Source organism: Carya illinoinensis, chromosome 9 (genome assembly GCF_018687715.1).
Source record: "Carya illinoinensis cultivar Pawnee chromosome 9, C.illinoinensisPawnee_v1, whole genome shotgun sequence".
NCBI lineage: Eukaryota > Viridiplantae > Streptophyta > Magnoliopsida > Fagales > Juglandaceae > Carya > Carya illinoinensis.
In genome coordinates this window covers 22,079,598-22,098,192 of record NC_056760.1, presented here as the reverse complement: position 1 = coordinate 22,098,192, position 18,595 = coordinate 22,079,598, and the positions used below count along the sequence as shown (strand labels likewise).

The 18,595-nt window shown below is 36.8% G+C and overlaps 2 protein-coding genes across 6 annotated transcripts; both read right to left on the bottom strand.

Annotated features, from left to right (window-relative positions):
- Positions 1 to 2,487: 2,487 nt before the first annotated feature.
- LOC122277151 (photosystem I reaction center subunit III, chloroplastic-like) lies at positions 2,488 to 5,199 on the bottom strand. Its single transcript, XM_043087041.1, has one exon. The coding sequence runs from the start codon at positions 3,427 to 3,429 to the stop codon at positions 2,746 to 2,748; it is 684 nt and encodes a 227-aa protein (XP_042942975.1). The 5' UTR covers positions 3,430 to 5,199; the 3' UTR covers positions 2,488 to 2,745.
- A 135-nt stretch (positions 5,200 to 5,334) lies between these two features.
- On the bottom strand, positions 5,335 to 17,808 carry LOC122277150 (cyclin-T1-5). 5 transcript variants are annotated; one of them, XM_043087036.1, is made up of 8 exons: positions 17,651 to 17,808; positions 16,184 to 16,472; positions 12,839 to 12,920; positions 8,281 to 8,415; positions 7,414 to 7,589; positions 7,168 to 7,319; positions 5,711 to 6,777; positions 5,335 to 5,621 (listed from the first exon to the last, which is right to left on the bottom strand). In XM_043087036.1, exons 2-7 carry the CDS (start codon positions 16,408 to 16,410, stop codon positions 5,741 to 5,743), a joined length of 1,809 nt encoding a protein of 602 aa, XP_042942970.1. In that variant the 5' UTR covers positions 16,411 to 16,472; positions 17,651 to 17,808; the 3' UTR covers positions 5,335 to 5,621; positions 5,711 to 5,740. The 5 variants fall into 5 exon arrangements, with proteins under 5 accessions (XP_042942970.1, XP_042942974.1, XP_042942969.1 ...); XM_043087040.1 differs by having other exon boundaries at positions 5,335 to 5,613; XM_043087035.1 differs by having other exon boundaries at positions 5,335 to 6,777.
- Between the last annotated feature and the right edge of the window lie 787 nt (positions 17,809 to 18,595).

The following is an 18,595-nucleotide window of genomic DNA, read 5'->3' as shown; positions in this document are numbered from 1 at the left end:
GGACGACTAGTTCAAGGTACGTCTACAATGCTCTCCTACTTACCTTTCATATGTTATCATTAAGTGAAGGGTCAAGTACTCAAGTTACCTTTATATATTCACAGGTTTTTAGTTCTGGAAAAGAGTAATTTTTAATTTTGAAAATGGTGGGGTTGTTAGAATCTTCAAATTATTATATTTATATATATTTATGCGAATACAAATGTGTGAATTTATTAAATTGAAATAGGTGTATTTAATCTAACTTTGGAAGAATTCCACTTGGAAAGAAATAAAGCAAAGTGGGTGTAGTTATGGGAGAAATCTCGAGCATGCAGAAGCTCTCCCCCAAGCACACGGGCACAATTTCGGGCAAGCAATGAAGCTCATCTCAAGCATACGGGCAAAGTCTTTGATGGGAACTGAGTATCATCCCAATCACTCAACATAACGTATGGGCAAGCAATCTATCTCGCACGTGGACAATAAGCATGGTGAGCCCGCACATTAAAGCAGTGGCAAATAAGGAATCGCGTTACATGCTCAAGTCATCTCGAGCAATAATGAATATGTGCAAGCAGTAAACCTCACGCCCAAGCAACAAGGAGTGATGGCGAGCAATGAAGCTTGCCCAGTGCAACGAGAAATAAGTTAGATCTAACCATCAATATTGAATGGCCATTATTTAATAGTGCGATCCGACGACTGAGATTAAAATTATGTTTGTTAACAGTCACAAAATGTTCTAACTGCTGAAAACTGCCCAATCAATAATAATATCGTCTAACGGTTATTAACTACTCTTCAAAAGTCACATAACTTGATTGAAGTAGTGTTTTAATGTCTTTATAAAGACATGCCTAATCGGAAACAAACAATATATATATATATATATATATATCTTTTTGTTAAGTGTTGGTCTTTTCATTGCTTAGTGTTGGTGGTCGTTAGATTTTGTTAGAACCACAGAAGCTTTGGTTTTCCGGTTTGATTTTGTTAAGTGCATAACACAATTAAACAACAGAACTTTCATGGTCATTATTGTATTCTGGAGACAATTTTGCCTTAACTTATTACATATTGTATATGCAAGAGTTTGGCTAGGATTAAGTGACTAAGTCGATAAGTTTGATAGGATTAGGTAACTAAAATGATAGACTTCATCTTATTTTTAGTTTTGTAATTTGGATGAATGTAAAATATTTTGACTTTATCTATAACTATTTTGAGTTTATGAAGTTATTAAGAAGTGTTTTAGATAAGTTAAGGGTGCAAAAATAGAGTTCCAAGAATTCTGTAATTATTTACAAAAGGGTTTGAATGAGAAACTGCTATTGCTGAGAAGATTTAGTGTTAGGTATTGGCATCCCGTCAGAAGAGTTCATCGTGACAAAGTCGCTCCGTCAGCAGAATCATACTGCAATTTAAACTACTTTCAGATTGTTTATTTAAGGGATCCTACTAGTTAGTAAATGTAGAGATTGAGTTCTGGATATTTTTTAGAATATTTTCCAATACATATTTTAGTGAAAAAATTTCTTGAAAAATTTTCATATGGTTTCTCTCAAAGAGTGTGATCGTTGATTCAAGATTGAGATTCATGGATCGTGATTCAGTTAATGGAGTTCCAGGAGAAAAGCCAATATTTAAAGATCGTCAGATGTTCTGACTACTATTATGGTAGAGACAAATGGGTCTTTTGTCTGGTCAAGTAAAAAAGTTAATTGACAAAAGTTTTGTAATTAAAAACTTACTCGTAACTTAATTTTCAAATAATAAAATTGACTTTTCTAAATATGTCTCCTCTGTAGGGTTTTACCTTTAAAGAGTTTTCCTTCATTACCAATCTTAATGTTATGCAATTGATTTACTTCATGTAATTATTAAATAATTGCATCTTTGACGACTAACCAATTTGTTGAGTGAATTGGTAGATCTTTGTGTTATTATATAGGAATATGTAGGTAATTTCACATACCAATTCATCCAAATTGGTAGAGGCGAAAGTTTTCTCAAGAAAAATTGTACATGTACGCACCTTTGAAGCAAAGATTCAAATTTCAAAATTCTACATTCACTGATATCAATATAAGAAAATCGTTAGATGCTATAAGCTTTACTTCAAGAATCTTACCAACTGAATTATAAGTTCATACAATTGATACTACATTGCCAATGCGTATCATTTTGTTTTACTGTGCTTGTTTATGTCTCCCATCCCCTCCAAATAATTCTAGTGATTTAGGTAGCTGATCTTAATGTCTCCTACGTAATTACAATACATGTGAGTTAGATTGCAAAATACAAATCCCATTTCCATGGTGCAGAATTTTCACTTTTCCTGCACTACTTGTTATGGTATTACCTTTTTCTTTTTCTTTCCGGCTTTGGTCATGCAGACTACTGCTAAATAATGTTGTAGGATAGTATTAGTGGTGAATAAGGATTGAAATTCAAAGGAAGGAATTTTTTTTTCGTTTTTTTTGGGGTGATGTCCAACACAACACATAAGCAAATAATTACACAAAATCAATTAAAAATAAAATTTTACAATTTTAATACAAAGAATTCATCTTCCCCACCATTAGAGTCCTTCATCTCCTCATACAACTTCCCATGGTGATCAGGCACTACACCCCCATCTCTCTCCCCACATCCCATGCCAACTGCCCAATTAGAAGCATGACCAAAATAAAATCAAAATGAAAATCATTGTCTCAATACTTTGCGAGAGAGAGAGAGAGAATAAAACGGAAGGCAAAGAAGTTAGACATCCTTGGCAATAAGGTCACCAGTGACGAATGCTCTGTAGGCAGCAATAGGCCAACTGAAGCCTCTGAAGGCCAACCTCGAAGCCAACGGCACATCAATGATGATTTCCTTCTGCGTCGGCTTCTTTTCATCCCTTATCGCAATCAGATAGCTGCGACCAACCCACCCGATCCACCCCGCAATGTACAGAAACAGTAACCCCGGTGATATGAACTCTCCCCAGTGCCTCTGATCACCGCTCACTATCAAATGGGGAAGCCCGTCCGATCCGCACAGCAATCCCGCCTTTCCGTAGTTGTCGAACCTCCTCTTCGTCTTATGTATCGTGGCTTTGATTGCCAGCGCCGGCGCGCTGTCCGGTGCGTACAGCTTCAACGACGACTCCAGCTTCTTGATCTGCTGCTTCTCTCGTTTGGCGAACTGCTTGGACTCCTTGCATGGGGTCAGGCCGGCGATGTCGGCCATGGCGGGTACCGGGCCCGCTGAGAGAATGATGGAGGAGAGCGCGAGTGCAGCAGAGAAGGTCTGCAGTGGTGAAGTGCTGGAACTTTTCTCTGGGTTGGTGTTTTGAGAAGCCGAGCTGCAGAGTATCATTGGCCTCGATTTTAGGCTCGATGGAGAGCTCAACTTCGGCTTCAACATGGGTTTAGACAGATTTGTGGGAATAGTGAGAGACATTTTTATTGTTTATGTGAATTTTTTTTTTTTTATGTTCTCTCACTATTTCCTCTGGATTTCTTCTGAGATATCAGAAGGGTGTTGCAGAGTGAAGAAAGCAAAGGGTGTGAGAGCAGCGGGGGAAAAGGTTTTTAGATTCTGTGAAGAATAGATTGGTGGTGGAATGAGAAGGAGTGGAAGGAGGAAGTAGCAAGGAAGCTGAGTTGGATAGTTGCCATTGGTTGGGGGGGCTTTTTGGTTGAACCTTAATGGTATTGATCTATCTTGCAAGGTTTGAGTTGATAAAGAGAAATAATATTGATGAAAATATCTATTTTTTATTATTAAACTGCACATTGGTTTAGTTTTTTACCTTGTAGCCTTTACTCATTTGGAGTTTTACCTTAAAAACATTAGGATTTCAACAAAATTTCATTGCAACTACTTAGACATAGTTTGATTATACAGCTTAGATAAGATGAGATAGTTTAATTTTGGATAAGATGAGCTGACACGTAAAAGGCACATAAAAAATTGGTACCGACCGCATAACAGGGGATCAGCTTTTGATCATCGAATTGAAGCCCACTTCCGAACGAGCCGAACTCTGCTCTCTCTTGCTCGAATTCGCTCTACATTTCTCTCCTTCGCCGAACTCTGCTCTCTCTCCTTCGCCGTCTCCTCCTCCCTCTCCTGCAAGCCGAAACCCAACCACTAAAGATTTTCTCATTAGTTATAGGCTTTCCTTAGCGTTTCATTTATCTTTTTCCTGGTCTAGGTAGAGATTGATCGGAAGACTCCTTTTTTATTTCATTTGATGTTCTTTTTTTAATATAATCTAAATTTTTGTCCTTTTTTTCTTTGAATTTGTTTTATTGAATAATTTTGTTGATTATTCATGTGGGTTTGTGAGAAATTTGTTAACTTATTGATAAATCTAGGGCTTTGATGGAAGGGAGATAGACTGGGGATTGATTCATTTGCTTGAAGATGTTTGTAATTGAATTGTTTCTATTGGGAATGGCAAAATATACAAACTTACCAACAGCAAAAACCATCACCAAGGAGATTCGCTGAGAAATGGGAGATTCTCTCCTCACAGCCCTTTCAATGGAGAATCACCACTCGTCTATGCTCTTGTCCATGGATTCCAGCGCCTCCTCACACGACGATTTGGATTTGGAGATGAATCGGCAAATCATTCTTCACCGTCCACCAGATATCAATTTACCCTTGTCGGCAGAGCGCAATCCACCTCCACCTCCTCAGCCATGGAATCTAGACCCTTGTGATATTTTAGATGTTGGGCTTGGTCCACAAGTTTATGAGATGGAGAGTTTTCTTACCATACCTTCAGCTGGAAGGAAATGCACTAAGTGGATTGATACTATTTGGGGTGTCTGGTTTTTTTTTCAACTTTTACTTTAAACTCGCGATGAATGAGAAATCAAAGGCAAAGATTATCAGGGACAGCAATGGAGTGTCAGGGTTTGACAAATCTGATCTCAATCTTGATGTTTTCATGGTTCAGCATGACCTGGAGAATATGTACATGTGGATTTTCAAAGAGAGGCCAGAGAATGCATTTGGGGTCGCCGAAACCAGACCGATTGGGGGTCGTTGGAATACTCGAAAGAGAGACTGAGTTGCGAAGCACCAATTGGGGTCGCTGAAACTCAAAATAGAGATAGGCCGGAATACTCGAATGAGAGAGACCGAGTTGCGAAGGCGAGATAGGATACGGGTGAAAGAAGAGCTGAAACTAATTGGGACAAAACAAAATAATCCCCTGCAACGTGACTTCATTCCTTCAAGTTCCATCACCTAAGTGTCAGCTCACCATTGGTTTCCGATAACTACACATTATAAGAGGCACCGGTTTAAAGATTTTCTCATCATAGAAATAATATAAATGCACTAGTAACGTGGATGTAACAATTTGTGTCTTGGTAACCAGGATCGAGACACTTTAAATTGCAGGTGTTTGATATAATTACTGTCACGTTAACTGACAAATAATATGTTCTCCAAAAATGTGGCAAAAAAACTACATTCCTCACTCTTGAATAGCACGGTTTGTAAAATCATTTGCCGGGGAGGCTCAGATCTGGACTTAATTCTTCATGCTGACTACATAAATGACACTTCCATCTTTACTTTCTTAGCAGCCCCGCCGTCATGAAAATTGAAGCATCCTCTTCATCCCTTGATATCTAGTACGACATATATTGGCTTGCATGATAATCCAAACCAAACACATACTAATATTTATAGGGTGAACTGACTATCAGATCGTACTAACCTGGCAAGTACATAGAGAGCACCTTATCACTCACAAATTATTCTCCTGTGAATGCCTTCTGTGCTCCCGATCTGCATAACCAACACGACTCATCCTGTGTCCATCTTCTATAGAGTCGTGGTGATAACTTGGTATGTAATCATGCCGCTTCTTCCCCTCCAACTGCCTGTCCAGTGGGCTCCCAGCTTTTCTCTTACGGCTGTTCAACATAGGAGAAGCATCATCTAACATCTCTCCCTCTTCGGCATTCTCTACTTGCGACCCCCTTGATGACTGGCCCTTTATTGCCGAGTGGTTTCCCACTCCAACTTCCTCATGGTCCTTCCCATGATCTAAATTCTCAGATTTTGACCAGCTTTGCCTTCTATCACGCTTGTTTTTCTCATCTTCTGCTGCCAATTCAACCCCGTCTTCTAGTTCCCTCTCAATGAGATCATCCTCATCCATCACATCTTTCTTCCGTGTAATTTCCCCACGGGACTTCCTTCTTTTCTCAAGTGCAGCCTTAAGCTTGTCCTTGTCAATCATCTTCATAGCTTCTTTGGGTGACTGGCCAAGGGGACCTTCACGGAGCTCCAAATTTCGACCAACCATACTGCTGGACTTTCGTGAAGCATCATCATCCCTCCACTCTCCTGGTTCTGCAGTCTCATTCCTCCCATTATTCCTTTCTTGATCTTCACCCCCAGGTCGCTCTGTCCCCCCCACCTTGGATCTATTTGGAACTTCTCTGATGTTATCCTTTTGGGGCAAATGCTCAGGTTGCTGAGCATCTTTAATTTCTACATCCACCTTGTGTTCGGTAATAACACTACCCAGCTCCGCACTGCCATTTTCATTACCTTGATTTTGCAAACCTCTTGCCTGCAAGCCGTAATTGTCACCAGATGAAAGATCTGACACTAGACGAGATGAAATCTGCTTTGAAGCTTGTTCCTCGGTCATGGATGGAGCTTTCGTCGGGGCCCGATGACTTGGCCCACTGCCAACACTTCCTTCCACTTCACTACCTTGGGATGGGGGCACTCTGTTTTGCTCATAGAGTTCTAGCATTTGATTACTAACTTCTGCAAGACAAAATAACCAAAATGATTTAAGAAAGTAATTAGAAATGAAATCAGAAAAGTACAACCCACCATTTGCACAGAAATACCCATGGCACATCATTCAGTGTATGCCACCCCCCCAAGGCTGAGACTTCTTCTCACCTTCATCAGGTAACAGAAGCCATCCCTTATCATTCTTTTTCCAGACTGCCCAACATTTTCATTTCTAAGGCACCATCTGAAGGAATGATGTAAGGGACAGCTAAAATCCTCTGGTTTTGGTATATTTCCACTATTTTAGAAGACAAAAAATCTACGAGCAAACAGAAAGCATTTGACCCACAAGTAGATCTAAAGGACTCTCTCGAGTCCAGATAATTTCTACAACCAAACGAAGGGAAGGAGACCAACCCTCCAATTGACGTGGGGTGACATCAAATTCTTGCCACCAGACCTTCTCACCATCCGATGGAAGCTTCACTTTGAGGAACTTGGCAGCAAGGAAAATGGCACCTGCCGCAATGTGATGAGGCTTAAATTGCAGGCAGAGCGATGTTCTCAGACTGCAAGCCATTTTCCAGTGTGTGAAGAAGAGCAAGAGAAGTGAAACCATTGAACTGGAAGTTTTAAAACTTCAAAGAAAACATTGGGTCATACCCATCATTAACAAAATTCCATGCAACTTGAGCAAGGGCATTCTGAGCAACCTTGAACTTCTTTATAGCTTCAACAAGGGGCTTATAGGGGTGGTGAACATTGAGGTCAAAACCCAAAGTGGCAAGTACCACCCTCTCTCCAAGTAAAATTAGCTCTTTTTGTTGCTCATATACGTCCTGCATTATAGAGAGGGCAATGAGACACCAAGAAAAATAATTTCAAATACCATAAACAGGAAACCAGGATTTTATTTTATTTTATTTTATTTTTTGTTTTTTTTTTGGGGGGGGGGGGGGGGGGGGGGGGGGGTGTTGGGGGGGAAGAATTAACGGGGTAGGAATATAGTTTACCCATGGTACAGCTCTTGATGAGAAAGTGAGAAAACTGAGCAAGAATTTATTTATTTTGATATGTAAAAATAATAATAATAAATTGGAAGCAGGTAAAAAATTTTCATGGACTGCAAAAATTTTGATTCGTGCGGACTGAGCAAGAATTTATTATTATGGCAGTTAAGCAATTTACTACCAAACCATACAATCTATTTGCAAGTGGACTGCAACTATGTACAGGCTCACTCCCTCCAATGCAAGGCTAACTTAGATTGGCTCATTGAAAAATAAAAATACTAGGTTTGAAAATGAAACTGAAGGGTGGGTCTTTCTGTCATCAAGAGAACAAGGACATAGGGGACAGAACTTTTACTTAAAAATGTGTGTGTGTGTGTGTGTGTGTGAGAGAGAGAGAGAGAGAGAGAGAGAGAGAGAGAGAGCACAAGAAATACTGGTAGTAACAACTCAGCTAGGGAAACATCAATTTGAGAAACTATACAAAAAACCGGTGTAAGCACCATCAGTAAGTGAAGACCTTCTGTTTGATCCTCTGGGCAGCAGCCGGATCTTTTTTGTGAATTATCTCATAAGAGACGAGAATAACATCTTTAAGCGGACGAGGAGTTTCTTCAACCTTCCCGGCCAGGAACATACATACAGTTGCAATTGTCTGCCAAGCATAATTAATGAAGTTAGGCACAAAAACAGAATAATGATCACTTTAACTCAACTCTTATTAGATTTTCCTAATTAATCTAATAAAAAAAAAAATTCCCACACAAAAGTCCATAGGGGCAAGGAGTCAAGAAAGAGAACATTTAACCCAAGTCAAGCATACATACATTATTCAAATATCAAGGAAGAGAAATATTTTAAGCTATAAAAACCAGAAAATGTCAATAAACTATATATCAATTGACCAAAACCTTTGTACTAATAAAATAACAATCAATTTGCATAAATGCAAAGTCTGGTTAAGTCTGTCTAATCTATCTAGAAAAAAATGATCAAACCAGTATGTCACAGGGATGCTGACCACACTAGATGACTAAAGAAACAGGTAAACACCCTCAAAAATACAATAATGAATAACTTGATTGAGACAAGCATTTCTCAAACCATGTTGCTTGCTTTTATCTTCAAGACGGTGCTTCAAGAATAAGCATCACACATCAAGGGGCATCAGAATGAAACCATGGATCCCAGGATTCTTTAGTGTCATAAAAATAAAAATTGTGGAAAATTGAATGAAGGGGTCATTAAAAAAAATACTGAAGGTATGGAATTGCAACAAGGAAGGGCCCTTCAAACCACCCCTGGGGAGTAACCCCGGATACAAAACCCCACTTGCCAAAGCCATGCATCAGTTAATCAGGGGAAACTCCTAATGTGGAATCGAACTAGGATGTCTGAGTCTAGAGCTCATTGCAAGTCCATGACAACTAGGCTACACCCTGACAGCTAGCAAGCAAATAATAATCTTATATATACAAGTATATAAAGGCACTGCATGATTTCAAGCACGTGGACACCAAACCAGAAAAGAGGAAAAAACACCATTAGAAGACTTTAACTAGTTTAAAACTTGAATGATCCTACTAGGAGTATTAAGTTTTTTACATGTGTGCCTACCACAACCCAAATAACGAGACACATATTGCTTGAGAAGATAAATAGACTGAGTCACAGAATAACGAAACAAAAAAGTTGAAACAGGAAACAGGAGAGAACCGGCGGGTACAATCCCCATGCAACCAACACCGCGATATAACTTTCAAGAACAGCACCAAGCAATTAATGAGAACTGAGATATAACTTCCATTCAAGAAACTCAATGACCAATTCAATCCCTAATAAATGCAGTGATAATGTGATACACCGCTCATCTTCAACTAGAGGAGTGGTTGGCACTGAAGACCAGTCCATGGGATGCTGATGTTAATGGGTTCAATGGCCTCAGGGCACTGAAGCCGATGACATGGCCAATCACCACCTTAACAAATCCAACAAATGGTCCAAAAGTCCGTAGGCATCTCAGACATAGCACGAGTTTATAAAGCTGTGTCTTTGGTTGTGAAAGAAGAAAACTAAAGCTGTATTTTTGCAATACAGTATTTCAGTTCAAGATCATGCTGTTGCATATATCAGCAACTCTCAAGAAGGAGAACATCACACGCGCTTGGAAAAGGTGAATGAACCATTCTCATAATGGTTGTTTTGGAGTTTGGAGTTTGCTGCCTCCAACCCACAAAGATTTCCATTGACCATTTTTAATTTTTTTTTCACCAAGAGAGGGAGAGATGGAGGATCAGAAGCAGTTAATGAGGATGTGAATTAAGTATGGGTATTATGGTTATGGATATGGGCATGCAGAGGTAGGCATGGTGAGGAAAATTTTGATGATAACTCACTGTTCACAAGAAAAGGTAGAAACATAGAAAATTGCAAATGTCGGCTAAACACAAACAACATGGTGATGAATATACAATAATATTGGAGTTCTTTTAATGATAATTTATGTACCGAAAGGCAATTAGTGAGATTTGGTTTCTTCAGAGTTCAACGGATGTTTGATGTTTGTCTACATTGTGTTTCTGTTGGTGTTTGTCTTTCTCAACTTGTTTTGAGCGTTTATTATGGAGGGTTTCGAAAGATCTGTTAATGTAAATCCTAGAAAAAAAGAATGTAAACCCTAATAGTTAATATAATATCCAAATTTCCAAAATTATTAGTTTTAGATGTGAAGGATTTTTTATTTAAGATGCTTCACAATACAAATAACACCCCTTAATGTAAAGCTTGAATAATCATTGCTTTGAATTCTGAAATGTGCTTGCTGCCGTTTGTATTTGTAACCAAACCCTGGTGAAAGTTCACCAACAAAAGTTTAAAATGACATTCTTTAACATCAGATATTATTGAGTTGCAACGAAAAAAGCAAACAAAAATGTAATAAACAAAGGGGGGTCAAAATCTAATGAAGAGAACCATTTTCCATGACCTGTATGTGTGGTTAATTTTAAGACGCCACTTTAAGGAAGACTGGTCAGCACAACTTTTTTTTTTTTTTTGACTTATCCAATACCATAAATATATACCGATACTGATTATATGATTCGAGTGGTCCGAGGTTGCTAAAATCTGAGTTCAAAAGAGGATCACCGAGGATTCTCAGAATCAAACAAAGAAAATTCAAAACTGATGTGCACAACATATTAACTATAAAAAATAATAAATAATAAATAAATAGATCAAACCATCACAACATATTAATCTTAGTTTCATGTGAAAAAATTACATAAAATACAATTATCAGACATGGTTCTTTGAACTTTTAACATATGTGCTCCATTTAAAACTTAAACCACAGCTTTGAATCTTCGCCTAACAAAAAAAAAAAAAAATGAAGTGTCTCTACCATGAGAAAAGGAGAAAAGGAATGGAAAAATGCAACTACTAAATAAGTTCACCAAGTGCTACCGACACAAAATGAAGACAAACTGAAGAGAATGAAGACTTTATGTGCTATGTTCTTATCTCTATCTGTTAGGTTCTTATCTTTATCACTTCGTCTCTATCTGCAATGCTACTTAGAGCCAAGTAGTCTCCGGAATAAAGCAGCTTTTGAATTAGAAAACATTGTGTTACTTCCAATCGGATTCCTCGTTAGGCTCTGAGTAGTGCAGGATCGTAACATAAATGCTCATAATTAATCAATTCAAAGTTATTTTATGGCATATTTATTCAACACTTATTTTATCGCAGAGATATCCTTGGGAAGAACTATTGAGGCCATCTCAAAACTCTTTATCATTGGGCTAAGGCTTTTGTATCGAATAGTGATGAATTGTTGGAGTTTTTCTGGCTTTTTCCTTTCTTCTTAGATGCTGTATGCAGGTATTTTCTCTTGTACACTTCCTGTGTACTTGGGCTGGGCCTATTTCTGGTAATTAAACCTCTTATTAACTATAAAAAATAATAAATAATAAATAAATAAATAAAGAACTATTGAGGCCGGATCACTTGAATAAGAGTTGGTCTTTTCACTATTTCTTATATTTAACATATTTTGTCAACAATATTTTATTCATGTATTTGTTACTTCTTGTTTTTTTTTTTTCAGGTTTTTTATTTGTAGAGATGTTGACTGACACTTGAGCGTTGTATTCTGAATTCTGGGAATAGGAATAGATTGTATTCTGTATATATAGGGTTTGTACTGCTGTGTATTTGTTATTTTGGTGGTGTAACCTGTTATTTGTTTAGTAGGATGTTGTGTACTTGTCATTTCAGTGCTGTAACTAGTTAAATACATGGTGTTGTAAGGCTGTAAGCTGTAAACCTTTTAGTCTATTTGTTTCATTTTCTCAATTTGTTCTATTTACTATAACTGTATCAAAAAAGTTAAAAATGGTCATGATAATCTGGCTTAACAGGCTTGAAATTTGGCTTAAGAGGCCATAATTGGGCTTAAAAGGAGGCAAAATGGGCTTTAAAAGCCCATAAATTGCTTTAAGGGCCTGGACATAAACTAGGCCCACCCTGCCCGACTGTTGGTCAAATGCAGTCGGAGTGCCATAGGAGCAGAGGCGAGAGGTAAAGATCATATGGCGACACTGCTAACGTAAGGGCTGGGTGCAGGCAGGATAAGGTAAAAGCTGTCCTGCCCATATAGTATGGTTAACAGATCTAGCTCTATGTCCCCAATATAAAAACCACATCAAATTCCACAACCATTCTGCTTAATACGTCTTAAAATTGTATCATCACATAAAGCACGTTAAATCATTTATCGCACAAGAACACAGAGGATGGACTTCACAAAATAAGGAAACAATGAAACTCCTGATTTAACAATTGTGCTTGATCATGATACCAAATATCAAAGAATATAATCTTCTGCACATCAATGATTATTTGTTGTGTGCTGAGCATGTTTCAAAATAAATGTTGGAGAAGCTTTGATATCCACATTACACTACAAATCATTGACACTCATGTGATCTATCATTCAATCATAAACCAAGTTAAACAAAGACTAAGCACAACAAACTCCAATATAATATCCATACCAAAGAGTTAAGAAAACCTACCCTTCTGTCATTCTTGGCATGTGATTGACGAAGGAAAAACCGATGACAAAATATTATTGCTGTGGCAATGGTTACCTGGGGCCTGCATTGTGAAGTTCAGATCAACATGTCACTCTGGGCACGTTTTAACGAAGAACATTCTGACATTAGCTTTTGGGTTTTTTTTTTTTTTTTAATCTAGTGAAAGAATTTACCAACGGGTCTACCTAACAAAAACAATCACCAGATGATCCATTCATATTTCATATACTAAATTCTGTTAGTCTTATCAGAATTTCTCACCATAGGTTATAGTTGTTAAAGGTGGACAATGGCACAGATGATTTGAATAATTTACAAGAAAATGCATTGACAACTAAATCAATCTAAACAACTTTTTTTGGTCACAGACTTTTACTTGTACAATCTTAAGTATACAAGAAAGAAAAATTTTATCCATCATCCCCACACACCACAATTTTTTTAATTTTTTAATTTTTTTCCTTTTACCAAATGTTTGATATATGGATAATGAGTAGAAGAAATCAATTAGTTTAAGAAAAATAAACCCTTAAAAAAATTTAAAAAATAAAATAAATAAAAAAAGTGTGGTGTGTGGGGATGATGAGTAGCAAAGCTCATACAATAAAATCTGAAATGAAGCTACAATGAACATTGCCTAGAAAAAGTGTCCAATCATAAAAATGAAGGCAGATGCAATTTTATTGTTATTACACTCCCCACCATGTCCACATGATACAAAGTGGGGCTTTGTTCCAAATCTTTGCAATCAGCATTATGGTCAATCCACATTTTCCAACAATATGGTATCTTGCCAGTATTCCACGCATAAACATTTTTCTCCAAAAAGTCATGGCATCCACGACCACAGATTCTTGATAGTGACAATTTAGGAAGAGGTACTCTGTTGTGTAACCATCTTTTTTTTGGGTAAGACAAAGGGCCTAGGTGTAGTATACAGGATGTATAAAAGAGAGATGCAGATAAAAAGAAAGAAAGCATTAATGTCTAAATTACAAAGTTCTAAGAATCCCGTAGGCAAAGCCTACTAGTCAAATGGTGGGCTTGGGATGGGTTGTAAATATAGACAACCTCAATTCGATTCCACACTCGGACCCTTGGATTACTTGAGACCAATATTTTGAATACCGTACTGGATGCCGTACCGGTCAAGGCACTGGAACGAAATATTTCAGTACTGGTACCGTTTTGGAATAGTCGATATATGAATAAATTATATATAAATATATATATTAATTATATTCCAAAATAATAGTCTATATATGAATAAATTATACATAAATACATATATATAAAAATTATAAATAGTCTGGTCTGAATTGAGATCAAAAAATGAGCTTGTAGTTTGAAAAAATGAAAAAAAAAAAAAAAGTGAAGGCTGAAATACCGGCCAGTACGGCAGGTATTTGGACCAGTACGAAACAGGTAAAATTTTTGTACCGGACCAGTGGCTGGTACGGTATGTACCAGCCGGTACGGTACGAAATTTAAAACACTGCTTGAGACACAATTTGACAGGTAGACCATGTATCTAGCTTTACTCCCTAGGGATGGATTCAAAGGGCCTTGCCTTGGAGGATTTCCATACCATTAGAAAAAAAATTCTAAGAAACCCAACGTGGAGGAAGAAGCAAAACCGATTGACACTCCCAATCAAATAAGCGATCTTGTACATAATGACTTAAAGCATTTAGACTTTAGCTCCATCAAAAGTCCTAGTATTTTCATCCCAATATATACTCCAAATCAAGAATAACGGTATAGAATTCCACACATCAATACTTTGATATCTTTGAAGCATTCTCCCCAACATGCAAAAGCTCTCTCACTGAATAACAAAACCCAAGATCCCAAATAACAAGAATACTCACAATGAAAACTCCCTAGCACTAGGATGCCACCGTTCAAGACTCACACTCCTTGGCCGACTAGAACTTCGTTGGAAAACTTAAAAGCTTTGGCTCGAGCTACACTATGGCCCTTTGTGCAGCGGCATTTGCTTGCACAATTAATTGAGCCAGGCAAGGGAGAAAGAAGTTGTCCCCTCTTCTCTGATAACCCATCGCCAGTCATAGTGTGCTCTCCCCGCTACTCCATATGTAGAAAAAGGGGGAGAAGGAAGAACAACTGTTTGATTTTGACACATGAGGTGGCGGCTTTGGCCGGGTAACATAATGGAAATGTATTGAACTGCAAATCTTGGAATGACAGTTCAACCCCATCCTTGACCTCAGGGAGTGGCGAGTAGCACAGAACTTTAATTAATCAAATGGCGTAAGGGGGCTTTCGCAAACTTTAGAAAGAGGCAATAACCCCCCCCCCCCCCCCCCCCTAGGGGGTGCGGGCGCTTTGAAGTTATAACACCAAGGAAAACCGACTTTCTGGCAGATGTATAAGTCATATGATGCTTTCACTAAATGGAAAATATTAACCTCTTCCATCACACCAATAAAAAATTATATTATATTGTTAACAACTCTCATTTCCACAGAGATCCCACTTACAACATCCCTTATATTGTTAACATCTCTAAATGGAAAATATTTCCTTTGTCCAAAGAGATCCCACTTACAACATCCCTTATATTGTTAACAACTCTCATTTCCAACAGTAATTTTTTTACTTCACAAATATCCATTCTATTGGCCTCAAAATTTTCACAATGCTTCGACTTTAGTGAGAGATTTTTTTCTTTATAAGTGACTTTAGAGAGAGAAATTACCATCATCAAAAGGAGAAAAATCAATATTCTCACCAATGAAGATGCTAATGGTTCTAGAGAAATTTATTCCATCAGTGAGCTGACTAAATTGAAACATACAGAATCTTATATAACAAATAAATTAAAGCTGCTCATACTTGTCTTTCTTTTGGCTTCCAGAATTTTCTGGATCTTTTACTTTTTACTTTTACGATTAAATGGAATTATAGTATACTCTGTGTAAGAGGGTGATGCCTTTCTGCTCATCAGTAAAATTCTAACTTATCAAAAAAATAACAGTCTTGATCACGAACTTCCACTCTACTTGCTTGCACATCTAATAGTGGTCTACAATATGAACAGTGTAGATAAACATACAATTCATTTTCAACCATAAAGAAGCTCCATGTATGCAGAACACAGTTTCTGTTATCTATTATTTTAGTGCAACACAAGCATAAGGTAAGAACTCCCATTTTATTTTTCCTTTGATGATTTAACAAAAATATAAAACCAGAATCAGATTTAATTGTGCATTTTGAAAACTACAAAAGCTTTTTTAATATCTGAAACAACCAGAAGTCTTGCAAGAACAAAAAAATATTTGGTAATTGTGGACTCACACTTTTAGCCTCATGCCCAAATCCTGCAAAAATGTGCAGTACGACTTGCGTAAATATGTTTCTTTCTTCAGGTCAGTCCCATCTCTTCTTGAAGGGGAATTTTCTTCAATTTCCTTTCTTGACAAATACCAACGACCAACATCCTCTTGCCTATCTAGAGAATTTCTTGAAGACCCACCATCAGACGTGACATGATGAGATGACTCCCCAGGCAAAATTCCAGCCATGTGTATCCCCAAAAAGTACAAAATAATGGACAAAAATACGTCTGCTACAGCAAGAAAATGTCCTTTTCCGGCACAAAACAAATAGATCAATCAGAAATTAAGCACCACCTGAATATGATGTACTAAAGTTATCAAGAACAAAATAAAAATCAAACAAATATAGAATACTAGAAATTAGTTGACCTAAAAAATTGGCAGAACACACTAAACTAAGTCATCATGACAATGCAAGCCTTAAATAAGTTCAAGACAATGCAAATCCTCTTAACAGTACACAATGAAAAGCTTTTTTGATAAGTATGGCCTTATAAAAAGAAACAAAAACAAAACTTCATCAAACGAATTTAAAATTAGGGCACAAAGCTAAAGCCATTAGTAGTTATTAATTGTACACCACTACATCATCTTTTCAGTCATAACCATTACAGCCTTGACCTAAACGCAGACAATCAACAAAAAGTATAAAGCCGCAAATCAACAATGTACATTTCATGAATAATTAAGCACGGAATTCAAGAAAGCCGGTTGTGAATTTAGGTCATATTTATTCTCCTAAATGAATGATTGGTGTATCACCCGATGATATAAAACTGGTAAAATATACAAGCCTCTAGTAGAGAACAACAGACTAAACACGAAGTTCACAACAAATGAGCTGTGTGGAGTGCCAATTCACTTTAACAAAGCCAGTTAAACAATAAATAAATAAAACAAAAAATAAACTTGTGAAAAAGGGGAAAACTCACACCTAACCAAGTTCTGGGGCAAAAACCTAAAACTAAAATTTCAATGTCAAAGAAGGGGAAAATTATCGGAACCGAAAAGAAAACAAAAAGCTCTCATTATGGACAACCTACGACACACGTACAAACCTAATATGCACTATTCATGTTTAGAAAAAAACGCATAAAATTAAACAAACCCACGTAATATAAAACAAACAAACCCATCAAGACCTAACTAACGCAAACCTCACCCAATTCCCTAGGGAGTCCACCGACGAAACCCACTCGAAAATTAAATTGGAACCAGAAAGCGTAAAATCCCTCTTCTTTCCGAACCTAAATAGAACTAAATCTCCCAAATCGAGATCGAGAGGCACTAAAGCAGTTTTTTTTTATTTTTTATTTAATGGGTGAAAAAGAGAGAAGGGAGAAGAACATAATCGACAGAAGAAAACAACAGGGTTTTAGAAAGAAAAATGAAGAACAAAGAAGAAGAAGAGGGAATGGGGGCGCACCAGGCTGAACAGTAAGTGCTGAGCGGCTGCTGCTGTGTGCTGTCCGCGGTCGCTGCTGCGCTTCGCTTCGCGTGCCGCAGGATGCCTTTTTCTTTTGCTCCGTATGTGGTAATTTATGGGGTAATTGCAAGGTTCAATTAAAAGAGGAAGAAAAAAAAAAAGTCTTTTTCTTACGAGTCCACGGCTTGTTTAATCTTCGGCTCTTACAGGCTCACACTGAAATAATGATTAATGAGATTTATAATAGTGTAGCCTAAGAGCCGAAGATTCTTATAATATGTCGTGGAAAATGTTGTGCGTAAATTATTTTTTTATAATATATTAACATTTGAGATTTTTTTAAGAAAATATTGTTAAAAGAATATAAAATTATAATTATAAATTAACTTTATTTTATATAATTTATTATTTATAATATATTAATATTTGAGATTTATAATCAATTGGTCTAAGTGGTGAAAGTCTTGATTTTGGAGTATCACTCTCTTCAAGATTTAAAGTTTAATATTTCATGAATACAAACAATCATTTAGTATCATATCTTCTGATAAAAATTGGTGATTTAATCAGTTCTATATTAGAAAACTTACGAAAATACTATGCATAAATCATGCAAAGGTGGATCCAAAAATTCTACCTTGAAGAGGTCTCGACATCCAAAAAATATATATTTAAGATTTATTTTGAGAAAATGTTAAAAAATATACCAAAGTTAATTTATAAATTAATTTGATTTCATTTAATCTATTAGATATATTTTATAATATAAAAATAAATTTATAATCTGATTTATCACATCAAGACAAATCAGTTTATAATTTATTTTAATATAATTTTTTTATAGTTAAAATATTTTTTAAATTAAAAATTTTGATAAATAAAATCTGTAACATAACGGTTTAATGGTAAGTACAGTATGTCATAGGCATCTACATCTTTTTTTAC